This window comes from Chiloscyllium plagiosum, unplaced genomic scaffold (assembly GCF_037043375.1).
Source record: "Chiloscyllium plagiosum isolate Xiang-an unplaced genomic scaffold, Cpla_swu_hap1 HiC_scaffold_1, whole genome shotgun sequence".
In the NCBI taxonomy this organism is placed as follows: Eukaryota; Metazoa; Chordata; class Chondrichthyes; order Orectolobiformes; family Hemiscylliidae; genus Chiloscyllium; species Chiloscyllium plagiosum.
Genome location: NW_028270139.1, coordinates 106514242 through 106542054, shown reverse-complemented (window position 1 = coordinate 106542054; position 27813 = coordinate 106514242). Strand labels below are relative to the sequence as shown.

The following is a 27813-nucleotide window of genomic DNA, read 5'->3' as shown; positions in this document are numbered from 1 at the left end:
AGAAACAAAAACACAAGTTGTTGGAAAAGCTCAGCATCTCTGGCAGTATCAGTGAAGAGAAATCAGAGTTAATGTTTCAGGTCTAGTGACCTTTCCTCAGAGTGTCACTGGACCTGAAATACTAACTGTGATTTCTCTGCACAAATGCTGCCTGACCTGCTTCTGAAATAAACAAGGCCAGTTGAACTTAATACCAAATTCAAACAGTCCCCATTTTGGTTGGTCTAAGAGTTTCAATTGGCAATGTAGGCGTTACAAATTGATGAAGAACATGTATGCACTTTCGAAGAATGGATGCAATTTGTTTAAGTACCACCATCTTAAGTTTTTTCTAAAATTCTTTCATTCTAAAATGTCAAAATTGACATTTAGAAAAGTTCTGTTGAACTATTTTGATTGCCAGGCTGTTTGGTGTGATTTAGAAAAAATAGGGTTGTGCAGTTTCAATAAAGATATTTGTTGACATTTCCACAAAGGTAATTGTTATGTCATTATGAACAATTGATGGAGTTTTTAAAGCTACAATCATCTCAGTTAGCATTCCATGTTCACACTTTAATTGATAGTTTAAAGAGGTTTTTAAAGGATTAGCTATTTTGTGGGGTTTGTAGAGAGGTTTGTTTTGAAAAGAGATTAATTACTTGAAAAGATTTTTAAATTTTGTATTTGTATCTTAAATAGAAAGGGTTTTTTTCAATGTCATAGTGATAGTTGTGTTACATTGTTGGAATTTTCTTTCTCCACGTGGCTCCTGAGATCTGGTCAATAGAGGGTGAGTGACTATAGAACCAGTGAGAGATATGAATGGTGAAGACCCAAAGTCCGAACAGTATCTAAAACAAATAGGGCAATGTCCCAAAGAACTGAAGCATGGTTTCAAATCAGGCTGCTTTGACATTTTGCCTATCCAAGGTCTACCAACAATTGCTCCTGGGATTGGCCTGAATCAATCTTGACTGAAATGAAAATTAGGTCTAATGAGACCCGTTAAGTCAAGGTGTGCCTGTTGAGTCCAGATATTTCCCAACTCAAGCTACCCACCCCAGACTGAAAATCTTAAGTTGTAGACATGAACAGAATGACTAAAAGATGTACTAGGTTGAGTTAGCAATAACAGCACGAACAACACACAGCTAAAGGATAAGGCACATCCACCAAAAGTACCACATAGGTGAACGCTAGAACCACGAGAGTGAGTTGCCTCAATTTGAAAGTGGTATAGCAAGATGGATTCAGAGTGACAGGAAAATTTAAAACATTGTTAAAGCAAGGATGTGGTAACAAAATAGGAAAATAGGACTTCAGGGCAGGAGCAGGCTATTCAGCTCTTCAAGTCTGCTCTTTGGATGAACAATAATATAACATATAGGGAATGCAAATGAATCACGGTAGAAAAAGCAGAGAATGAATGTTGTGATACAGACTATACAAAAACCAAGAAAACTAAAGCAAAAGCCCTTCAAACCTGTTCTGTCATTCAATATGACCATGGTTGATCATCCAACTCAGTACCTTCTTCCTGCTTTCTCCCCACACCCTTTGATCCCTTCTTGAAAACATTCAATGTTTGGCCTGAGCCACTTTCTGGGGCAGAGAATTCCACAGGTGCACCACTTTCTGGGTATAGAAATTTGTCCTCAGCTCAGTCCTAAATGGTTTACCCTTATCCTTAGACTCTGATTCTGTAGTCTCTGGTCATCGGGAACATCCTTCCTGCACTTACCCTGTCTAGTCCTATTGGAATTTTACAGGTTTCTACAAAACATACCCCACCTCATTCTTCTAAATTCCAGTGAATAGCATCCAAACCGATCCAATTTCTCTCCATATGTCAGTCTGGCCATCCATATGACAAGAAACTTGAAGTTTCTTTCGCAGGAAGTGGAAAACTACAAAACAGTGCACTTTAATTCAGGGGATTGTGAAATGTACACAGTAACATGACTCAGTATATGTAACTGTTAAATCTCCATGGCCCACTTAATTAAAAAAAACACACTAATTCGGCGAAACAGTAGGCCACCGGATTCGCCAAGTCTGCTCCACCATTCAATTAAACCATGGGTGATCTGCTTGTACTCTCAGCTCCACATTCACATCTACCCCCAATAACTTACATAAATATCTATTCAATTAGAACATAATATAAAAAGGCCAAATGTATCTCTTAATAAAAACTGAAAAAAACTGTGAATGCTGGAAATCAGAAACAAAAACAGGCTTTGCAGAAAAGTTCAGCAGGTCTGACAGCATCTGTGGAGAGAAATCAGAGTTAACGTTTCAGGTTCAGTGACTCTTTCTCAGAACTGATGAGAGCTAGGAAAAAGTTGTTTTGTGTAGAAAGTTAACTAGGGTGGGGGGGGGGGGGGGGGGGGAGGGGAGGTAAGGAGTAAACGATAGGTGGAGATAGAGCCCAAAGAGAGAGAAAAACAGTTGAACATACAAAGGAGTGGGTAACTTAGCCTGGGAGAAATGAATAGCTATTAATGGACAATAAGTGGCTCAGGATGGGTGGTGTGCAACAGCAGACCTATGTTTCTCTACCATCAAAAGTCTTGTATGATAATTACCATGTACTCTTGTAAAAGCATCCCGGGCTTTCAAATTCTTTGCTGGTCACATGCCTGAAAGAAAGTGTTAATTTTGTTCTGAGGAAGGATTACTCGACTCAAAATGTTAACTCTGGTTTCTCTCCACAGATGCTGCCAGACCTCTTGAGCTTTTCCAGCAATTTCTGTTTTTGTTTCTGACTGACAGCATCCGCTGTTCTTTCGTTTTTTTTATGTCAATTTTGTTCCCTTCTTTCTACAGTCCTCAATGCTAAGGATCTCTCGATTTTGTTACGATGATCAAAATTATACACAATCTGCTAGATAAGACCAGTAGGCTGTTAAACAGTTCTTTTATTGTGATGTGTGCTCTGATCCTCTGGCTGTATAGCCCAAGATCTTGCTCACACTTCTTAATATTATTGTATTTAATCTTTCTGATTTCAATGAGATATCCAGCAACACTTGGATAATTCTTTCTTGTGTCTGCATCATACCTTAGAACCATCTAATTTATATTTTTACTGTTTACTTTTCTTCCTTAGAGTCATTACTTATCAATATTTAGTATCAATGTGATGCAACAGTCTATTTTCCCCACCAATCCAGACGTGTTTGGTTTGACCTGTGACAAAAAACATCAGATTAATTCTGGCCAACTTTGTTTATTATAGTGTCCTCAATTCAGTCACTGATCAAAATGATTATCTTTTTTTCCCATAGAGTCATTGGCCACTGGAATCCAATGCAGTTTACCAATGTTTGAAATTTTCCAATCGATTTAACCATCTCCTTACTGTTTCCCTCGCATTTTGAGCATGTCTTTTTTTAAAGGTCATTCTATTCTTGTTTTTGTGTTTGTGCCATTGTTTCCTCTTCTCACAGGCCTTCCACCCTCCTCTCCTCTACTTGTTCTTGTTAGATTCTATTTTAAATGCCATTCATGGATAATATTGTTTAGCTCCAAAGAAGGATTAACAGCTGGTTTGCGCTCTCTGCACAGACGCTGCTTCACTTGATGAGTGTTTCCTGTTCTTTTGGTAAAAGGAACCCAGCTTCAGTAAGAATCTTGTCCTCAGCTGAACTCAACATAAATATCACGAGGCTCAATAGCATGGGGGAGTAGGCCAGCTGTCTTTCAGCAAATACATTGTTTGAAAAACTGCTTGTAATGTTCAAAGGGAGGATATGATGATGTGGTGGTAATGTCAATTTACGAGTAATCCAGAACCCCAGGCTAAGGTTCAAGTCCCACCACCGTAACTAGTGGAATTTAAATTAAACTCATAAATATGGAAACAAAGGCCTGACTCAGTCATAGTAATTACTAAACTTCTAATTGTCATAAAAGCCTATCTGATTTACTAATCCCCTGGAGGGAAGGAAATCTGCCATCTTGACCTGGTCAGCCCATATGTTGCTCCATAATCACAGCAATGAGAGTAATGCTTAACTGCCACATAAAATGACCTAGCAAACCACTTGGTTTAAGAACTTAAGATATAGGAGCCGAAGTAGGTCATTTGGAACATTGAGTCCACTCCACCATTCAATGACTGATCCCATAATCCTCAACTCTGTTTTCCTGCCTTATCTTCAGAACCCTCAATTCCCTTACTGATTAAAATTGTCTAGCTCAGGCTTGGTTATACTTAATGACCCAGGCACAACAGCGCTCTGTGACAAAGAATTCCACTGATTCACTACCCTCTGAGAGAAAACAATTTCACCACATGTCTATCTTAACAAGGCCGTCTTCATGGGTACAGAACTTGGCTATCAGTTTCTGCTCTTGAGGCATGGTATATTGGCAAGATGATGCTGATGCTATTGGACACCACACAACAATCGCCAGACAGGAATGTTCCCTCGCAGTTGGGGAACACTTCATTGGTCAAGGACAGTAACCTCAGATCTTCGGGTAAGGGTTCTCCAAGGCAGCCTTCAAGATACTCAACAATGCAGAATCACCGAGCAGAAACTGGTAGCCAAGTTCCGAACCCATGAAGACAGCCTGAACCATGATCTTGGGTTCATGTTGTGCTATATGTAACCCCACCATACTGTTCTGTATCTGTAAAATATTCCTCATTGTCCTGTTTTGACACTATCACCTTGATAACTTGTTATGATCTCTCTACCTTAATTAGTTTGTACAGCTTTGGATTACTTGTTACTGTGGTTAGACCCTTGGCATGTGACTCATACCTATCATGTTAATCCAGCCTTTTGGTTTGTCTCCAGCACCATCTTATTTTTAATTTTTTGTAATTATCTACCTGCCCAATTAATTGAATCAAAGATCATCCCTCCAATTGTTATTCAGCTTTGGACAGTTTACTCATATCTTCTGCCACTTTGATCACCTGCAGGGAGTTCTAATCTGGCCTGACAACACTCCATTCACACCATTTGTACTATTAGTTTGATCTCTCTGCCTATAAATTCTGTGCCTCTGTGTTTCCCTTCACTACACCCGACAAAGGAGCAGCGCTCCAAAAGTTGGTGATTTCAAATAAACCTATTGGACTATAACCTTGTATCGTGTGACTTCTATCTTACTCACTGTTTAATGGAGGGATCGATTTCCTGCAAACAAAAGGAACATGTTCAACACTTGTGCCTCTTTTGAAATACCCAGGAGTTTAGGAAGCCAATTGCTCTGTTAATTTTTCAATGTCAATGCCAACTGAGTCAATTTGCCAATCAATCAGTACCATTCCATAATGATACAAATCCTTGAGATTGTTTCAATTCATCATAGAGTCATAGAGCCTATCTCCTTTTCCACCTATCCACTCCACCCTCTCCTCCCTGACCTATCACCTTCATCCCCTCCACCACTCACCCATTGTACTCTGTGCGACTTTCTTCCCACCCCCACCCTCCTCTAGCTTATCTCTCCATGCTTCAGGCTCACTGCCTTTATTCCTGATGAAGGGCTTTTGCCCGAAACGTCGATTTCGCTGCTCCTTGGATGCTGCCTGAACTGCTGTGCTCGTCCAGCACCACTAATCCAGATCTGGTTTCCAGCATCTGCAGTCATTGTTTTTACCTCATAGAGATGTATGGTCTATCCCGACCAGATATCCCAACCCAATCTTGTCTCACCTGCCAACACCTGGCCCATATCCCTCCAAACCCTTCCTATTCAAAAACCCATCCAAATGCCTCTTAAATGTTGCAATTGTACCAGCCTCCACCACTTTCTGTGGCAGCTCATTCCATACACGTACCACCTTCTGCATGAAAAAGTTGCCCCGTAGGTCTTTTTTATATCTTTCCCCTCTTACCCTAAACCTATGCCCTCTAGTTCTGGACTGCCCGATCCCAGGGAAAAGACTTTGTCTATTTACCCTATCCATGCTCCTCATAATTTTGTAAACCTCTATAAGGTCACCCCTCACCCTCTAATGCTCCAGGGAAAACAGCCCAGCCTGTTCAGCCTCTCCCTACAGCTCAAATCCTCCAACCCTGGCAACATCCTTGTGAATCTTTTCTGAACCTTTTCAAGTTTCACAACATCTTTTCGATAGGTAGGAGTCCAGAATTGCATGCAATATTCCAACAGTGGCCTAACCAATGTCCTGTACAGCCGCAACATGACCTCCCAACTCCTGTACTCAATGCTCTGACCAATAAAGGAAAGCATACCAAACACCTTCTTCACTATCCTATCTACCTGCGACTCCACTTTCAAGGAGCTATGAATCTGCACTCCTTTGTTCAGTAACACTCCCAAGGACCTTACTATTAAGTATATAAGTCCTGCTAAGATTTGCTTTCCCAAAATGCAGCACCTCACATTTATCTGAATTAAACTCCATCTGCCACTTCTCAGCCCATTGGCCCATCCCGTCAAGATCCTGTTGTAATCTGAGGTAACTCTCTTCGCTGTCCACTACACCTCCAATTTTGGTGTCATCTGCAAACTTACTAACTGTACCTCTTATGCTCGCATCCACATCATTTATGTAAATTACATAAAGTCATAAAGAGGGCCCAGCACCGATCCTTGTGGCACTCCACTGGTCACAGGCCTCCAATCTGAAAAACAACCCTCCACCATCACCCTCTGTCTTCTACCTTTGAGCCAGTTGTGTATCCAAATGGTGAGTTCTCCCTGTATTCTGTGAGATCTAATCTTGCTAATCCGTCTCCCATGGGGAACTTTGTTGAACGCCTTAATCAAGTCCATATAGATCATATCTTACCACTCTGCCCTCATCAATCCTCTTTGTTACTTCCTCAAAAAACTCAATCAAGTTTGTGAGACATGATTTCCCACACACAAAGCCATGTTGACTATCCCTAATCAGTCCTTGCCTTTCCAAATACATGTATATCCTGTCCCTCAGGATTCTCTCCAACAACTTGCACACCACCGACATCAGGCTCACTGGTCTATAATTCCCTGGCTTGTCTTTACCACCCATCTTAAACAGTGGCACCACGTTAGCCAACCTCCAGTCTTCCGGCACCTTACCTGTGACAATCGATGATATAAATATCTCAGCAAGAGGCCCAGCAATCACTTCTCTAGCTTCCCACACAGTTCTAGGGTATACCTGATCAGGTTCTGGGGATTTATCCACCTTAACCTGTTTCAAGACATCCAGCACTTCCTCCTCTGTAATCTGTACATTTTGCAAGATGTCACCATCTATTTCCCTACAGTCTATATCTTCCATATCCTTTTCCACAGTAAATACTAATGCAAAATACTCATTTTGTATCTTCCCCATTTTCTGCGGCTCCACACAAAGGCCACTTGGCTGATCTTTGAGGGGCCCTATTCTTTCCCTAGTTACCCTTTTGTCCTTCATGTATTTGTAAAAACTCTTTGGATTCTCCTTAATTCTATTTGCCAAAGCTACCTCATGTCCCCTTTTTGCTCTCCTGATTTCCCTCTTAAGTAACTCCTACTTCCTTTATACTCTTCTAAGGATTCACTCAATCTATCCTGTCTATACCTTACATATGCTTCCTTCTTTTTCTTAGTCAATCCCTCAATTTCTTTAGTCATCCAGCATTCCCTGTACCTACCAGCCTTTCCTTTCACCCTAGCAGGAATATACTTTCTCTGGATTCTCGTTTTCTCATTTCTGAAGGCTTCCCATTTTCCATTTTCATGTTGCATTTGGCCTGATAACCCAAAGACAATAAGTTTTGCCAATAGGTCTCTTTTTACTACTTTTGCAATTCTGTACTCCTAAGTGACTGCTTAACTATTAAAAGATCATTCCAATTTTGAATGCAAAATGTGCCTATTTTTGTACAAAGATATTCTTGTACAAAGCAACAAAAAATAGAATGTATGGCATCACATGGTTATTATTCCTTCATATGAATATACCTGCCCTTGCTTGGGTGGCTGCTTCCAGTCACAAATAAAAGTGCTGCCAGAGTAATGAATTAGGCAGAAAAGATTGGAAGAAACCTAGGAAGACAGGTTCATTCCCAATCTTAAATTTCCGAACAGCTCTGTACTCTCATAAAAGCAAGATGAAAATTCTGCTTCTTGTGATTTTTATTTAAGTATAACTTTGTTTAAAAAGAAAGTTACCAACAAAAAGATTCATTTAAACGTTGGGTCATGGTTAACTGACAATCTGTGTTGGTACAAGTGTGTTGAAATCAATAATAATGGTTCATATTGAAACTTCCTGAATTATATCTATTTGGAATATTTGTGACAGCAAAATTTGATTCACACAAGATATTTGTGAGTTGCCATTATCTAAAATTGTTTTAGTTTTAAACAATTCAGCAGATGAACAGTGTACACATTTTTAAAATGAAAAGAGTGAGAGATAACAATAGAGGAAAAGATCAATGGAAGGAATAAGGATAGGAAGACAAGAGTGTTTTAATGCAGGAAGGTTTTGAAAGGAGCCAACTAACAACCTACTATTGGCATGTTCGAGTGAATTGTCATAGATAGGTTTAAACAGATTGTTGAGAATATATCCAAGCCTAGACAGATAGTTGTATGAGAAGCTTAGGTTTCAAACAAGCCTCAAACAAAAAAGTGCCCAATGTAATTAAAAGCAGAATGCTTTAGTAAATCATCTATATTGTATGCCAATGTGTACAAGCCTTACTGTATTCATTTCATATACTCAGGATCACTCTAACTGCAACGCATCAGAAACTCCTTTCAGCAAAGTGACACACTAAAGAGTTCACTACGCTCAATGTCATTGAACAAGGAAATATTGGAATGTTAGAGTCTAATGTGTCTGTAGATTTTCTAATCAAATGTTGAACATTATACTGTTTACAACCATCAACTTCCCTGTAATATTTTGGTGCAGGTTTACAATTCTCCATAAATGCGGATTTTTAAATTAAGCCCACAACAGTTGAAAGTACCCCGGTTCAACAAGAGTAAATTTCACAACAAATGTTTCTTTTTTAAAAGGAAGCAACATTTAAAAAATAGAAAATAGGAAGAAGATCAGGCAATTCAGCCCAATGATCCTGCTCGAACATTCAAAATGATCATGGCTGATCCTCTATTGCAGCGGCATACTCTCTTTCACTCCCCATATCCCTTGATGCCTTTACGCATCTAAAAATCTACTAATGTTTTCTTTAAATATAATCAGTGACTTGACATTCAGAACCGTCCACAGAGAATTCCATAAAGAAATCCAAAGGATCACCACCCTCTGAATGAAGAAATTTCTCCTTTTCTCATTCCTAAGTGGTGATCTCTTGTTCTAGACAATCACAAACAGGGCAACACCATCTCTGCATCCAACCCTGTCAGAATTTTATACTTTTCCTTGAGATTTTCGCAAACTACAAGCTCAGCCATCCCAATATCTTCGCATTCTACAAGCCTGCCATCCCAGGAAACAGTCTGATGAACCATGGTGGAACTCTATGTGACAAGTGTATCTTTTCTTTGGTAAAGAGACCAAAGCGGCGCACAATACTCCAGAATAGAAGTAACACTGTGCAGATGCTGGCAATCTGAAACGAAGAGCAAGAATGATGGAGAAACTCAGCAGTCTGGCAACATCTATGGAGAGGGAAACAGAGATAACATTTCGAGTCCAGTATGAATCAAACATAGAACAAAGAACAGTACAGCACAGGGACGGCCCTTTGGCCTACCCAATTTTGCATCGACACATGATGCCTTTCTAAACTAAAAACTTTTTGCCTCTACACAGTCTCTGTTCCTCAATCCCCTATCAATTCATGTGTCGTTCAAGATGCCTCGTAAACATTGTTATTGTATCTGCTTCTACCACCTCCTCAGGCAGCACATTCCAGGCAATTACCACCCTCTGTATAAAAAAAAACTTGGCTCTCACATCTCCTTTAAACTTTTCTCCTTTTACCCTAAAGTCTCCAAGTATTTGACATTTCTACACTGGTAAAAAGACTCAGAATATCCAGGCCAATCTTAATTTTGTAAACTCCTATCAGGTTGCCCTCAGCCTCTGAATTCAAGTGAAAACAAACCAGATTTGTTCTCATAGCTAATACTGTCCAAACCAGGCAACATCTTAGATTATACCAAGCAACATACCTTCTCCAAAGCCTTCACATCCTCTTGGTAGTGTGATGACCAGAACTGTATGTAATATTCCAAAATGTGGCCTAATTAAAGTTTTATACAGGTGCAACATCACTTGCCAATTTTCGTACTCTATGCCCTGATCAATGAAGCCAAATCTCTTATCTTCTTTATCATCTTATCCGCTTTGTTACTACTTTCAGGGAACTGTGGACTTGCTTGTTTAGATCCCTCGATATCCCTCTGTTAATGTTTCTAAGGATTCTGCCATTTACTGTATACTTCCCTCTGACATTAGACCTTCCAAAATGCATCACCTCACATTCTTCCAGATTAAAATCCATCAGTAATTTCTCTGACCAACTCCCCAGCCAACTTTATATATCCTCTTTATCCTCTTGTAACCCTTCTCACTATCTGCAGCTCCCCAATCTTCGTGTCATCCGCAAACATACTAATCAGATCACCTACATTCTTATCCAAGTCATTTATAAATGTTCCAAACAACAAGGGTCCCAGCACTGATCCCTATAGATTACCGCTGGTCTTAGACCTCAAGTCATAAGAATACCCTTCCCGCACTACTCCATGTCTTTATGACTAATTCAGTTCTGTATGCATTTATCAGCTCACCATATAACTTCACCTTCTGTATCAACTTTGTCAACGACCTGTTAAATTCCATGTAGACAACATCCACTGCTCTACCCTCACCAATCAACTTATTGCTTCCTTAAAAACTCAAGTCAAGTTTATGAGACATGACCTCCCCCACATAAAGCAATGCTGCCAATCACTAATAAGTCAATATTTTTCCAAATATGAGGAAATCCTGTCCCTTAGAATCTTCTCCAATAATTTCCTAACAACTATGTAAGGCTCACCAGCCTGTAATTTCACAGATCATCCCTGTTGCCCTTATTAAACAAAGGAACAATATTGGTTATTCTCCAGTCCACTGGGATCTGTCCTTTGACTAAAGAGTATGCAAAAATTTCATATAAGGCACCAGTAATTTCTTCACCTGCGCCCCTCAGCATTTTGGGATAGATCCCATCAGGTCGTGGGGACTTGTCTACCTTAATGCTTTTCAAAACGCCCAAAGCCTCATCCCCTTTTTCAAAGCAACATACAATATCAACATACCAGAACTCGACTCACCATCCACCATATCTTTCTCCTTTGTGAATGTTGTAAAGAATAATTAAGGACTCCACTCACTTCCCCTGGTTCCATGCATAAATTCCCTTCTTTGTCCTTCAGTGGATCTAACCTTTCCCTCGCTACATCCTTGCTTCTTATCTATGTTTAAAATTCCTTTGAATTTTTCACAACCCTATTTGTCAAAGACATTTCATGTCCCCTTTTAACTTTCCTAACTCCTTGTTAAATTTTTTCCTGTTTTCTTTATATTCTTTGAGAGCTTGGTCTGTCTTCAGTTTCCTAAATCTTGCAGATGCCTCCTTTTTCTTTCTGACGAAGCTCACAATTTACCTCAACATCCAAGGTTCCTGAATCTCACTATCGTTATCCTTCATTTTCACAGGATAATGCTGACCCTGACCTTAAAAGATTCCCACATGCCAGATGTGATTTACCCTCAAACAGCCACCTCCAATCTACACTCCTCACTTCCTGCCTAATATTATTGGAGTTAGCCTTGCCCATTTTAGCACTTTCATCCGAGGACTACTCTTCTTCTGATCTATAAATAACTTAAAATTTACAAAATTCTGGTTGCTGTTCCCAAGATGGTCTCTCACTGAAAATTCAATCACCGAGCCAGGCTCATTCCCCAATATCAAATCCAACCTGGCTCTTCCCCTAGTTGGATTATTTACATATTGCAGGAAGAAACCCTCTTGGATGCACCTAACAAATTTCTCCTCCATCCAAGCCCCTGGCACTAATGGAATCCCAGTCAATATAGGGGAAGTTAAAACAACCACCACAATAACCCTCTCATTTTTACATTTTACCATAATCTGTCCACATCTTTGTTCCTCCATCTCTTGCTGGATGTTGGCAGGCCAATTGTACAACCCCATGAAAGTGACTGCGCCCTTTCTATTCCTGAGCTCGACCCTTATGATCTCACTGCATGAGCCCTCCAAGGTGTCCTCCCTCAGTACAGCTGTGATATTCTCCCTTATCAGTAACACAATTCTCCCACCTTTTTTACATCCCTCTCTCGCTCACCTGAAACATCTAAATCCTGGAATGTTAGGCTGCTGGTCTTATCCCTCTGTAAACCAAATCTCTGTAAGAGCTACAGCATCATTGTTATCTGCATTAATCCAAGCTCTAACTTCATCTGTCTCACTTGTCATACTCCTCTCATTAAAACAAATGCACTTTAATAAAAAGAAACCAGAATTAAGGATCTAATGATGACCATAAAACCATTGTCAATTGTTGGAAAAACCCATTTGGTTCACTGATGTCTTTTAGGGAAATCTGTCATCCTTATCTGATATGGCCTATATGGTATGCCAGACCCACAGCAATGTGGTCCACTCTTCACTGTTAGGGAACAGTTAGGGATGGGCAATAAATGCCTGTCCAGCTAGAGATGCCCATTCCCTGTGAGAGAATTAAAAAAAAACTTCAGACTATCAGTCCCACTGTGTTCAGTAACCTCTCCCTGTATGTCCTTCCTGTTAGACTTATTGGCTTTAGCCTCTAACTCCCTCTCAGTCAGACCACATGCTGACCTACTGCTGTGGTTACTATACATCTGCAATACCCTTCCTAAGTAGCACTAGCAAACCTTCCCTGCCAGGATATTGATGCCCCTCCAGTTTAGGTGCAACTTGTCCTTTTCATACAGGCCCCTCCTGCTCTGGAAGGCAGGACCTGTGATCCTGATACCTGAAGCTTTCCCTCCTACATCAACACTTTAGACATCTCTAAGGAACTGGAATTAAAAACTGAGGATGAGTCATAGAGATATGCAGCACGAAACAGACCCTTTAGTCCAACTCATCCATGCCGACCAGATATCCAAACCTAATCTAGTCCCATTTGCCAGCATTATATCCCTCTAAACCCTTCCTATTCATATACCCACCCAGATGTCTTTTAAATGTTGCAATTGTACCAGCCTCCACCACTTCCTTTGGCATTCCATACACGCACCACCCTCTGCATGACAAAGTTGCCCCTTAGGTTCCTTTTAAATTTTTCACCTCTCATCCTAAACTGAGTTCTGGACACCCGCATCCCAAAGAAAAGAGCTTGCCTATTTACCATATCCATTCCCCGTATGACTTTATAAATCTGTATAAGGTCACCCTTCAGCATCCAATGCTCTGGGAAAACAGCCCCAGCCTATTCAGCCTCTTTCTATAGCTCAAACCCTCCAACCTTGGCAACATCCTCGTAAATCTTTTCTGAACCCTTTCAAGTTTCACAACTTCCTTCCTTTTACAGGGAGACCAGAATTGCACGACCAGTATTCCAAAAGTGGCCTAAACAATGTCAGCTGCAACATGACCTCCCAACTCCTGTAGTCAATACTTTGATTAATAAAGGTAAGCACATCAAACACCTTCTTCAGTATCCTATCTACCTGTGATTCTATTTTCAAGATACTATGAACCTGCACTTCAAGATCACTTTGTTCAGTAACAGTCTCCAGAACCTTACCATTAAATCTATAAGTCCTGCTCTGATTTGCCTTTCCAAAATGTAGCACCTCACATTTATTGAAATTAAACTCCATCTACTACTCCTCAGCCCATTGGCTCATCTGATCAAGGTCCCATTGCACTCTGAGGTAACCTTCTTCGCTGTCCAGTACACCTCCAATTTTGGAGTCATCTGCAAACTTAGTAACTATATCTCCTATGTTCACATCCAAATCATTTATATAAATGACGAACAGCAGTGGACCCAGAATTGATCCTTGTGACACACCACTGACCACAGACCTCCAGTCTGAAAGGCAACCCTGTATCCAAATGGCTAGTTCTCTCTGCACTCTGTGTGATCTACCCTGAGGAACATTGCTGAACTCCTTACTAAAGTCCATATAGATCACTCCACTGCTCTGCCCTCATCAATCCTCTTTGCTACTTCTTTAAAAACTCAATCAAGTTTGTGAGACATGATTTCCCACACAGAAAACCATGTTGACTATCTCGAATTTCCAAATACATGTGATTCCTGTCCTTCAGGATTCCCTTCAACAACTTGCCCCCCACTGATGTCAGGCTCACCAGTCTATAGTTTCCTGACTTTTCCTTGCCACCGTTCTTAAATAGTGGCAACACGTTAGCCAACCTCCAGTCTTCTGGCACCTCAGCTGTGACATCAACTCTGTTTCTCTCTCCCTCGATGTTTGCTCTTTGTTTCAGGTTTCCAGCATCCACAGGATTTCGTTTTTTTTTTAAAACGCACCTGTTTCTCTTTTTCTAGACATCCCAGATGTGTCAAGTTACTTTGTTTTGCTGTTTCGTTCCCAGGGAATTGGTAAACTATCACCCTCAGAGGTGGGTACAGCATCCACTATAATAGATGTCTGTAACTGAGACCAGCCTCCCTGAAACCTACAGCACTGTGCAACCCCCTTTATTTACAGAATTTTAAAATAGTCTGGATAAGCTTCCTTACTGTTCATAGATCTTGACACCAACATTGCCAGTGGCCAGTGCAGACCCAATCTCAGTCCCCAGCCGGGACGGGAGACGCTGCTGACATGCCAAGTTGTACAAACCATTAATTTTCGAACCTACCGCTTTTCCCAACCCCACCAGCGCCAAGCATCACGATTTTATATTCTCTCGATCCGCTGGAAGGAACGCTGCTGCTGCTGCTGATCGAGTCGCTCTCGCCGTCCATCGTGATGGAGTTCCCAAAAGGGGGCGGGAGGGGAAAAGTAAACAGACAAAAGAATAAGCAAAGTGTTGATGAAATTTTCTCCGGCTCCAAACTACATAGCGGCGGTGGCAGGCACTGGATTCACAGCGTGACTGAGTGAGTGCGTGTTGCTTGCCAGCTCAGGTCTCCCAGCAACCAGCGACTTACTGTCGAGCTCCCGATTGAAACTGGGAGCTATTGCAAAACAAGGGTCTGGGGCATGTGCATCATTGGGAACTAAATAACTCAAACTCAGTGCAAAACAAAAATCGACCCCTCGGTACCACTAGTGTACCACATTTTTGTTTGGAAATGTTCAGCAAGTCTGGCATCATTTCTGGAGAAACAGCGTTAAGTTTCAGTCAATGGTCTTTCACCAAAACTGAAAAATTAGAAATGTAACAGGTTTTAAACAAGTGTCAGGCTGGGGAGGGGGACAGATAGTCAGATCCACGTTCGGTCCCAACCTAGTGTGTAAATGGATTTGGGTGAAACAGGGAAGACTGAAGAGGTGGATAATAAGGACGAACTTAAATTAAGGGTTAATTTTATTCAAAAGTGTAGTCTGTTCTTTAATTTAACAATAACTTAAAGTTGCACTTATGACTGGGTGCAATTTAATTGCTCAACGATGGAAGAGCCCACCACATCAATGTATTTAGGTTGAAGCATTCACAGCATTCTTCATCCAGAAGTGTCCAGTAGATGACCCATCTCAGCCTCCTCCAGCGGTCCCCAGTATTACAGATACTACTGTTCAGCCAATTCAATTCACTCTATGTGATGTCAAGAAATGCTGGATACTGCAAAGGCTGTGGGCCCTGACAACATTCCAGCAACAATACTGGAGACTTGTGCTCCAGAACTTGCCGCTCCTATAGCCAAGCTGTTCCTGTACTGTTACGACACTGGCATCTAGCCAACAATATTGGAAAACTGTCCAAGTATATCCTATACACATAAAGCAGGACAAATCCAACCATGGCAATTACCACTCCATCAGTCTACTCTTGATCAGAGTAGACCAGAAACTCAACTGGACTCACCACACCATAAACACAAAGGCTCCAAGAGCCAGTCAGAGGCTCAGAATACTGTGGCAGGTAACTCATCTCCGAATGCTCCAAAACCTGTCCATCATCAGTAAAGTGATGGAAGGTGTCATCAACAGTGCTTTACCTGTTCAATGTCATCCACTTTGGGTTTCACTAGAGCCACTCAGCTCTTGACTTTATTACAGCCTTGGTTCAAACATGAACAATCAAACTGAATTGCAGAGGTGAGGTGAGAGTGAAGACTCTTGACATTAAGGCTGCATTTGACCGAGTGTGGTATCCCAGAGTGGAGGTTGGCACGGGCAGCCCAGAGGAAACTTACCTTGGAGCAGCCCTGAGCCAATGCAGAGCGGACTGGAGGCTTGGAACAGAGTGGGGATGGTTGTTGGACTGGGGTCTGGAGCAGGCGGTCAGACCATTTGTGGAAGCCCCTGCATTGAGCCACTGCAATGGAACATTTATTTGTAATTTGTCTATCTGACTATAATGTCTACCCTTTTAACTATGTCATATTTCTAATTTACACAATGGATCACCGTAAAGTAATGCAACTACTTTTTTATACCTCTTTTTTATCCCCAAGATTTGTACCTAGGTACTTGTACCTAAGATGGTATCATAAGAGGTGACATTGCAGAAACGTATTACTGTACTCCTGTCCTCCAGTAATTGAGTACACATGGAAATAAAGGATATTATATATTCTATTCTATTCAAGGAACCCAATGAAAACTGGAATCAATGGATCTCAGGGGGAAAACTCTCCCTTGGTTGGAGTCATACCTGGCACATTGGAAGATAGTTGTAGTTGTTGGAGGTCAGTCACCTCGCTCCTGAACATCTCTGCAGGAGTTCATCAGGGTAGTGTCCTAGGCCCAACCATCTTCAGCTGCTTCATCAATGACCTTCCCTCCATCATAAGGTCAGAAGTGGGGATGTTTGTCAATTATTGCATAATGTTCAGCACCATTTGTGACTCTGATACAGAAGCAGTCCATGTTCAAATGCAACAAGAACTGGGTAATATCCAGGCTTGGGCTGACAAGTGGCAAGTAACATTTGCGCTACACAAATGCCAGACTCTGACCATCGTCAATAAGAGACATTGTAACCACTGCCTCTTGGCATTCAATGGTGTTACCATCACTGAATTCCCCCACAATCAGCGTCCTGGGGATTATCACTGACCAGAAACTCAACTCATCACAAATTAGGAGTGTGATGGAACACTACCCACTTGGCTGAATGGATGCAGTTCCAACAATACTCAAGATGCTTGGCACGATCCAGGACAAAGCAGCCTGCTTGATTGGCACATCCACAAGCATCCACCCCCTCCATCACTGGTGCTCAGGAGCAGCAGTGTATGCTATGTAAAAGATGCACTGCAGAAATTCACCCAAGGTTCTCAGTCAGCATCTTCCAAAGCCACAATCACTTCCATCCAGAACACATGGGCAGCAGATACATGGGAACACCACCACTTGCAAGTTCCCCTCCAAGCCACTCACCATCCCAACTTGGAAATATATCACTATTCCTTCACAGTCGCTGGATCAAAACTCTGGAATTCCCTCTCTGAGGACATTGTGGGTCAACCTACAGTAGGTGGAATAAAGTAAATGTTTGCTGTTAAAAAAAATTTGGAGTTAGATAAGGGAGAGAGCAGTGGGTGTGGTGATCAGTCCCTCCTTTTCTGTCGTTGCTGGGTACCTCTGCTCTTTAATGTCCAATTAAGATCTGAGGGAACTTGGGACATAAGGAGACAGAGGAGCCAGTGGAGGAGGACACTGAGACTGAACAGGAAATAAAAATTGAGGCTAAAGTTTGAGGCCTACACCCTTACCTGGAAGCTCAAAGAGAGAGAGGCCAGCAGGAGAGGGGACTTGGGAATCAGAAGCAGTGAAAACATAACAGAGTGACTTTTTTTTTAATTTCAAAAATATACTTTATTCATAAAATAATTTGATGGTCTGTACAGTTGGTCATGCCATACATATGTAAACAGAGATACATATGTAAACATACAGAGATCAGAATTTATCATTTTTATACAGGTCTGTACATTTTTCAATCATATGCCCATATGATTAGCTGAGGCGTCAGCAGAGCCCAAATGACTGCATGGGCCCCCTGTTCTTCGTTAGGCAGGCAGATGTTACACAGTGGTCTTTCCCCACCGCGCCTTGGCGGCAGCTGCCCCAAGCTTCAGTGCGTCCCTCAACACGTAGTCCTGGACCATGGAATGTGCCAGTCTGCAACACTCAGTTGGGGTCAACTCCTTCAGCTGGAAGATCAGCAGATTTCGGACCACCCAGAGAGCGTCCTTCACCGAGTTGATGATCCTCCAGGCACAGTTGATGTTCGTCTCGGTGTGTGTCCCGGGGAACAGGCCGTAGAGCACGGAGTCCCGCGTCACGGCGCTGCTCGGGACGAACCACGACAAACACCACTGCATTCCTTTCCAGACTCCCTCTGCATAGGCACATTCCAGAAGGAGGTGTGTGACAGTCTCGTTCCCCCCGCAGCCACTTCGAGGGCAGCGTGCGGTGCGGCTGAGAGTCCGGGCGTGCATAAAGGATCTCACAGGCAGAGCCCTTCTCACCACCAGCCAAGCCATGTCTTGGTGCTTGTTGGAAAGTTCTGGCGATGAGGCATTCTGCCAAATGGCTTTGACAGTCTGCTCAGGGAACCGCTCGATAGGATCCGCCCTCTCCTTTTCCCAAAGGGTCTCAAGGACACTACGTGCTGACCACTTCCTAATGGACTTGTGGTCAAAGGTGTTTTTCTTCATAAATTTCTCCACGAAGGACAGGTGATACGGAACGGTCCAACTACTCGAAGCGTTCCGCGGCAGCGAGGCCAGGCCCATCCTTCGCAACACCGGGGACAGGTAGAACCTCAGTACGTAGTGACACTTGGTGTTTGCGTACCGGGGATCCACGCACAGCTTGATGCAGGCACACGCAAAGGTGGCCATCAGGGTGAGGGTGGCAATGGGTGTATTTTTTCCCCTGTTGCCCAGATCTTTATACAGTGAGTCCCTTCGGACCCGGTCCATCTTTGACCTGCATATAAACTGGAAGATGGCCAGAGTGACTGCAGCGGCACAGGTTCTGGGAATAGGCCAGACCTGTGCCACGTATAATAGCAATGACAGTGCCTCACACCTGATGACCAGGTTTTTACCCGCGATGGAGAGCGACCGTAGCTTCCATCTGCCCAGTTTCTGCCTCACTTTGCTAATACGCTCCTCCCAAGACTTGGCGCACGCCCCAGCTCCTCCGAACCAAATACTCAGCACCTTCAGGTGGTCGGTCCTGACGGTGAAGGGGATCGAGGATTGGTCGGCCCAGTTCCCGAAGAGCATGGCCTCACTCTTGCCTTGGTTTACCTTGGCCCCCGAGGCCCGTTCGAACTGGTCACAAATGCACATGAGTCTGCGCACGGACAGCGGATCTGAGCAGAAAACGGCGACGTCATCCATGTACAGGGAGGCCTTAACCTGCAGGCCCCGCTGCCAGGAATTGTCACCCCTCTCAGGCTCGATTCCTTCCTGATGGACTCGGCAAATGGCTCTATGCAGCACACAAACAAGGCAGGAGAGAGGGGGCAGCCCTGCCTGACTCCAGATCTGACTGGGAAGCTATCTGATTCCCACCCATTGATTGAGACTGCACTGACAATGTTGGTGTAGAGCAGTCTGATCCAATTGCAGATTCCCTCCCCAAAGCCCATTTTGGAGAGAACATCTCTCATATACGTGTGTGATATCCTGTCAAAGGCTTTCTCCTGGTCCGGGCTGATCGGGCAGGTGTCCAACCCTCTGTCCTGCACGTAGGCGATCATATCCCTGAGGAGTGCAAGACTCTCAGTGATCTTCCTGCCCGGCACAGCACAGGTTTGGTCGGGGTGAATCACCGACCCTAGAGCAGACCTGACCCAGTTGGCGATTACCTTTGACAGAATTTTGTAATCTGCATTCAACAGTGAGATTGGTCTCCAATTTTTGAGTTCCTCCCTCTCCCCCTTCCGCTTGTAGACGAGGGTGATGATGCCTTTCCTCATGGATTCACTCATGGTACCTGCCCAAAGCATACTGACATACATCTCCAGCAGGTCCTGGCCAATCAAGTCCCACAGAGCGGAATAGAGCTCGACCGGTAAGCCGTCGCTTCCGGGAGTTTTATTCTTTTCGAAGGACTCGAGGGCCTTGGTCAGCTCGTCCAGACATAGCGGCTGGTCCAGCCTCTCTCGTGTTCTGTCGTCTAAGACCTCCGTGATAGAGGACAGGAACGACTGGGAGGCCGCGCTGTCGGTCTGCTTCGCGTCATACAGACTGGCGTAGAAGGATTTACTGATCCTCATGACGTCAGCCTGAGATGACGTTAGCGAGCCATCTTCTTCCTTCAGGCTGCTGAGCACAGAGCTCTCTTTGTGCACCTTCTGGAAGAAGAAACGTGAGCACGTCTCGTCCTGCTCCACCGAGCGGACCCTGGAACAGAAGATTATCTTGGAGGCCTCCGAAGCAAAGAGCGAGGCTTGCTGGCCCTTCACTCCTTGAGGTCCTCTGTGACATCCATCCCCATCGTCTGCAGCAGGAGCAGGTTCTGCATACCTTCCTGGAGCTGGGACAGTTTTCCCCACCTCTCTCTCGCCTCCTGAACACCTTTGAGGATGAAGAACCTCTTGATGTTCCCTTTTACTGTTTCCCACCAGTCCGCTGGGGACTCAAAGAGGGCCTTCACGGTTCTCCAACCTGCGTAGTCCCTCTTGAGCTCCTCAATGTTTCCCGGGGTCAACAGCTTGGTGTTCAGCTTCCACGTTCCCTTACCAGCCCGCTGCTCGTCCTGTAGGTGACAGTCGGCCAGCAGGAGGCAGTGGTCAGAGAAGAACACCGGCTTGACGTCGGTGGATCTGACCGAGAGCGTTCGGGACACAAACAGGTAATCTATCCTTGAGCGGATAGACCTGTCTGCCCGTGACCAGGTGTATCATAATAGAGTGACCTCACAGGAAAGGTCATAAGCTCATTAGTTGATTTGTAACTGCTAATTTGAATACTGTTATGAAGTTGAAGGCATGTACTGTACCTTTAAGAGAGAGTGAACATTGTTCTGAACTGACAGCTTACAAGCATCAGTGTGATATGATGAGATGGCAGTCACAGAATCTACTAGAAAATTTGAAAATATGTAACATTTGCTTGTGAAATGGATACCTGAGTTGGTTGCTTTGTTGACAACAATTCAAATTTAACCAATCAATTTAAATTATGCCCCAGGATACTAACACAATAGCATTTGAATTTATTGTTTTGCCAACATCGAACCAATGAGACTATCCAATGGTGGGGATATAAAAATTCAGGCATTTTTAAAATTGGAGTCAGAGCAAGTGCCATCATGAGAGACCAAGAAATTAGGAAATACTGTCTATCAAAGGTACTTTTTCATATGAATCGTATTCATATGAAAAAAGAAAGAAGATGACCCAGGGAGATCTTCAGCTGGAAAAAGATAAATGCAAAAGATGACAGCAGTTGTGGGGTTTTGAAATTAAGTTGATGTAATTTTAATAAATGTCTTATTGATGCTGTATATTGTTATAGAGTTGAAGGCAAGTGATAAGCAATTAAGAGAAAGCGGGGCTTAGAGTTGTGAATAGTTGTTGTTTAATGTTCACTTTTAGAGTTAAAGAATTAATTGATATTATTTTCTTTAAATAGTGGAATTTGGGTGTTCTCTGTCACTCATATTTTAACAGACTATGAGGCGAGGTGAACTTTTCTGGGTGTTTGATTTAATGAATAGAGGGGTTCACCTCGGTGTCATAACAATACCTATCCTCAATTGCTTTGAGATTAAAGGTAAATTGGAGAAATATTTTGCATATCGAAATCTAAAGACCAGTGGGAAATTTCAAAATACAAATTAAAAAACAATTTAAATAATTTAGAGATGCAGAGCCAAGTGACATGTTGTATCTTCATGATATGGTGCTGGAGGACCCCAAGTTCATAGTGACCACATCCGTGGTAGATGTTGGTTGCTTGAGGATCTCAGACTCAGAACTGATGACCTGGAGTCTGAGCTTTATACTCTGTGATGCATTAGAGACTGTGAGAATTACCCAGGTGCTGTGTTTCAGGAGGCAGATACATTCTATAAGTACTTCAAATTTGGCCAGTGGTCAGGGACAATTAGATGTGACTACGAATGAGGCAGGTAGAGGGCTCTTGAATTTATCAATGCAGGAGCCTCATTTCTTGACTTTGTCCAAAAGGCATAAGGTATTTGTTCCCAGTGTGGATGAACAAAATGACTGGAGGGAGGATGGGAAAATTGGCTGCTGTACCATGGGACAGGAGGCCATTCAAATAGGGGTAGCAAAAAGATAAGTGATCAGGGATTCTATAAATAGAGGAACAGAAAGCATACTTTTTAAGAGTCCTGCATGGTTGCCTGCCTGTACCAAGTTAAGGGACATATTGAACTGGCTTGAAAGGATATTGAGTGGGAGGGGGAGGATCCATTTGTTGTCTCCCTGTTGGGACCAACAGTATAGGCAACAGATTCTGTTTGGGAAATGTCGGGAATTGGGATCAAAGTTAAAGAACAGGACCTAAGGGTTATAATCTCCGAATTATTAACTGAACCATGTGAAATTTGGCATCATGATAAGAAAATGAGGCAAGTAAAGATGCAGTTAAAAGAGTGGTGCAGGAAAGAGGGGTTCCATTTTGTAGCACACTAGCATCAATATTGGCATAGGAAGGAACTGTACCATCGGGGTGGGCTCCACCTGAACCAATCCAGGAATGGGATTCTGGCGGAAAGCTAAATATGATGGTCACAAGAATTTTGAATGAGTGGGGAAGGGCTCAAGACAGATTATTACAGTTTGCAGAACAAGTAATAGGACAGAGAGTCAAAGATCTTGAAAAGATTTGTAGCTCAGGTTGTGGATGAGCATGAGGTTGTGGACAGAGAATATGGAAAGAGTCAGGAATTTAACTTCAGGCGCAGCAATTAAAAGAACAACAATGAGAAGTGGGAAGTCAGTGCAAGACTGAGGGTGCCGTACATCGATTCATACAGTATACAAAACAAGATAAATGAGTTTGTAGTGCAGAAATTGAAACTGGCAGGTACAATATTGTGGGCATCATGAAGACATGGCTGGAAGAACACAGCAAGCCAGGCAGCATCAGGTGGTGGAGAGGTCAACATTTCGGCTGTAACCCTTCTTCAGGACAAGGCTGGAACTAAAAATCCGAAGATACGTGTCGTAGCAAAAGAGCAGGTAAATGGACGGAGCAATGGGGCTGTCTCACTCGTAGGAAATGAAAGAAAATTAATAGCAAGAAGTGATATAGAGTCAGAAGTCATAGAATCTGTGTGGGTAGAGTTGAGGAACAGTAAAGGAAAAAAGACCCTGAGTCTTGGAGGCAGTAGTCAGGATGTGGGAAAAAATAAATCAGGAAATAGAAAAGTCATGTAAGAAAGGCACTATTACAATAATCTTGGGGGAATTCAATATGTAAGGGAACCTCGGAAAATCAGGTTGTAGTGGATCCCAAGGAAAGGAATTTGTGGAATGTCTATGAGATGATCTTTTTTGGGAACAGGAAATTGTGGATTTTGCACATGTGTAATGAGGCAGACTTGTTTAGAGAGCTTAAGGTGAAACAACCCCTCTGGGACAGTGACGATAATACGATAGAATCTACGATGGAGTTTTAGAGGAAGAAGTTGGAATCAAATTAAACAGTATTACAGCTGAGTAAATGTAACTGCAAAGACACGAGGGATTTGCTGGCCAGAATTGATTGGAAGGATAATCTAGCAGGACTGAAAGTGGAACAGCAAAGGCAGGAGTTTCTGGAGGTAATTCAGGAGACATCCAAAGATGAAGAAGTACACTAAGGGGAAGATGAGGTAACCATGGCTGTCAATGGAAGTCAGGGATATCACAAAATCAAAAGAAAAGCATACACAGTGTGGTGAAGATTAGCAGAAAGCCTTTAAAAACCAGCAAGAAAGATCAGGAAAGCATCTTATCTGGATGCATCACAGCTTGGTAAGATAACTCCTCTGCCCAAGACTGCAAGAAATTACAGAGAGTTGTGAACGCAGCCCAGTCCTTCCTTCCATTGACTCTGTCTATATTTCCCACTGCATCGCAAAAGCAGCAAACATAATGAAAGATCCCTCCCATCCCTGTTATACTTGATTTCAGCCTCTTCTATCAGGCAGAAGATACAAAAATTTGAAAACACATAACGAACAGATTCAAGAACAGCTTCTACCCCGCTGTTATCAAATCTTTTGAATGGGCCTGTTGTATATTAGACTTTTTGCACCTTCTCTAGCTGTAATACAATATTCTGCATTACCCTGATGTACTTAAGTAAGGTTTGATTTGTCTGGATAGCACACAAAACAGTACTTTTCACTGTATCTCAGTACATGTGACAATAATAAGTCAAATCAAAGCAAATCAAATCAATTATGAAGACAAACTAGCTAGTAATATAAAATACAATCGTAATTTTTCAAAAAAAATATATGAAAAGGTAAGAGAGAGGCAAGTGTGAACATTGGATAGCTGGAAAATGAGGCTGGAGAGGTAGTCGAGGAGAACAGAGAAATTCTGAAGGAACTGGTGCGGCCGCACTTGGAGTATTGTGTACAGTTCTGGTCACCGCATTATAAGAAGGATGTGGAAGCTTTGGAAAGGGTGCAGAGGAGATTTATTAGGATACTGCCTGGTATGGAGGGAAGGTCTTACGAGGAAAGGCTGAGGGACTTGAGGCTGTTTTCGTTAGAGAGAAGGTTGAGAGGTAACTTAATAGAGACATATAAGATAATCAGAGGGTTAGATAGGGTGGACAGGGAGAGCCTTTTTCCAAGCATGGTGATGGCGAGCACGAGGGGGCATAGCTTTAAATTGAGGGGTGATAGATATAGGACAGATGTCAGAGGTAGTTTCTTTACTCAGAGAGTAGTAAGGGTATGGAATGCTTTGCCTGCAACGGCAGTAGATTCACCAACTTTAAGTACATTTAAGTCATCATTGGACAGGCAAATGGACGTACATGGAATAGTGTAGGTTGGATGGGCTTCAGATTGGTATGACAGGTCGGCGCAACATCGAGGGCCGAAGGGCTTGTGCTGCACTGTAATGTTCTATGTTCTATAACTGAATACATAATTTGCATTAGGAGACACCAGTAGCATACTGGAACTTCAAGGAAGTCAATGGGCAGAGTAAGTTAGTGACCATCACGAAGGAGAAGGTGCTAGGGAAACTGGAAGGTCTGAAAGTAGATAAATTACACAGACAAATCTGCTAGAATTCATTGAGGAGGTAATGAGCAAGTTAGACAAATGAGAGCCAGTGGGTATGATCTTTTAGATTTCCAGAAGGTCTTTGACGAGGTGCCTCACAGGAGGCTGCCAAATAAGGTAAGAGCCCATAGTGTTTGTGGCAAGGTACTGGCATGGATAAAGGATTGGCTGGCTAACAGAAGGCAGAGAGTAGGCAGAGGGTCTTTTTCAGGATATCAACCAGTGATTAGTAGAATTCCGCTGGGGTCACTGTTGAGATCACAACTATTCACTCTAAACATTACCAATCTAGACAAAGGAACTGAGGGCATTGCTGCTAAGCTCGTAAGTGACACAAAGATAGGTGGAGGGACAGGTGGTGTTGAAGAAGTCAGAAGGTTCCCGAAGGACTTGGACAGGCTAGAAGAGTGGACCAAGAAGTGGCAGGTGCAATACAATGTGAGAAAGTGTGAGTTTATGAACTTTGGTACGAAGAATAAAGGTGTAGACGATCCTCTAAATGAGGAAAAAGTTTCAGAAATGTGAAGCACAAGGGGACTTGAGAGTCCTAGTTCAGGATTCTCTTAAGGTTAAAATGCAGGTTCAGTTGGCAGTTAGGGAGGTAAATGCAATGTTAGCATTCATTTCAAGAGGACTAGAATACAAGAGTAAAGCTGTGTAAGGCTCTGGTGAGACTACATATTTAATACTGTGAACAGTTTTGGGCCAGTGTTGAAGGAAGGATGTGTTGGCCTTGGAGTGGGTCCAGAGGAGGTTCACAAGAATGATGCTCGGGATGAAGGGCTTGTCATTTCAGGAGTAGTTGAGGACTCTGGGTCTGTACTTGATGGAGTTGAGAAGGATGAGGGGGTATCTAATTGAAACTTACAGAATTTTGAGAGGTGTGGATAGAGTGAGTATGGAGCAGATGTTTCCATGAGTAGAAGAGACTAGGACCCAAGGCCACAGCTTCAAAGGGAAGTGATGACCCTTTAGATAAGGAGGAATTTCTTCAGTAAGTGGTCAATCTATGGAACTCATCACTGCAGAGGGCTGTGGAGGCCAAATCATTGAGTATCTTTAAGAAGGAGATAGATAGGTTCTTGATTAGAATTCCTACAGTGTGGAAGCAGGCCTTTCTGTCCATCAAGTCCACACCAACTCTTCAAAAAACATCCTACCCAACGCCATCCTGCACTTCCCATGGCTAATTCATCTAGCCTGCACATCCCTGGAGACTATGGGCAAGTCAGCACTGCCAATCCATCTAACCTGCCATCCATGGACTGTGGGAAGAAAGCAGAGTGCTCAGAGAAAACCCAGGCAGATTAGGTGAGAACGTACAAACTCTTTACAGAAGGTGGAATTGAGCCTGGGTCCCTGGTGGCGTGAGGCAACAGTACTAACCACTGAGTCACTATGACACCCAGGGGATTAATGGTTATGGGGAGAAGGTGGGAGAATGGGGTTAAGAAATACATCAGCCAACATCGAATGGCAGAGTAGACTCAATGGGCTAAATGGCCTAATTATATTCCTATATCCTGTGATGTTATAGAAACTTACATTGCAAAAGGAAAAACAATGCACGTTGAAGAAGATGCTGCACGAACTAAAAGAGGTGTGAATGACTAAAGTAACATCAACAATTGTCTGAAAACACCAAACAGCAATTCTCCCTCCATACCAAACGCACAAAAAAAAAGTTGGGACAGATCTGAAACGCTCAAACACAGTGTTGACCTTTCAAGTCTGTAACGTGCCTGCTCGAAGGCCAAGGTGCTGTTCATCCAGAACACATTATGAGACAGGACAGGAGTTCAAGGACAGAGCATTCAGCTTGGGAGTAAGGTGGAGAATTAAAATGACAAGCAACCACAAAGCTGAGGATTGAAAAGCCTGTGTTTGACAAAGTTGTCACATAATCTGTGTTTAGTCAGACCAGTATAGAGCAGTAAATAAGATTTGATGAATTGAGAGAAGTACAGGTAAATCATACTTCACCTTGGAAAAGAATTTGAATCCTAGAACAGCTTGAGGGAGCTGGTAAAAGGACTTGTGTACCTTCTGTTCTTCAATGGAAAGGTGGCATGCACCGTTCAAAGTAAGGCGTATAATAGAGAAGAGGATAGTGTAATAGTTAGTCATACAGTCATAGAGTCACACAGCAGGAAACAAACCCTTTGATTCAGCTCATCCATGCCAACCAGGCTTCCCATTTGTCTGCATTTGGCCCATATCTCTCTAAACCTTTACTATTCATCTACCTGCCCAAATGACTTTTAAGTGTTTTAACAATCCTGCACCTCCTACTTCTTCTGGTAGTTCATTCCACATATGAACCATGTGAAAAAGTTACCTCTCAAGTCCCTTTTAAATCTTTCCCCTCTCACCTTAAACCTATGCCTTCCAGTTTTGGACTGCCCCACCCAAGGAAAAAAGTCCTTGGCTATTTATCCTATCCATACCCCTCATGATTTTAT

The 27813-nt window shown here is 42.7% G+C and overlaps 1 protein-coding gene across 2 annotated transcripts in view; it reads right to left on the bottom strand.

The window, feature by feature from the left end:
* rit1 (Ras-like without CAAX 1) overlaps positions 1–15228 on the bottom strand; it is a 302874-nt gene extending 287646 nt beyond the window's left edge. For both annotated transcript variants that reach the window (XM_043701395.2, XM_043701404.2), the window contains exon 1: positions 14820–15228. In XM_043701395.2, coding sequence (XP_043557330.1) covers positions 14820–14925 — 106 coding nt within the window. In that variant the 5' untranslated portion in view covers positions 14926–15228. The remainder of the gene's footprint in view (positions 1–14819) is intronic.
* Between the last annotated feature and the right edge of the window lie 12585 nt (positions 15229–27813).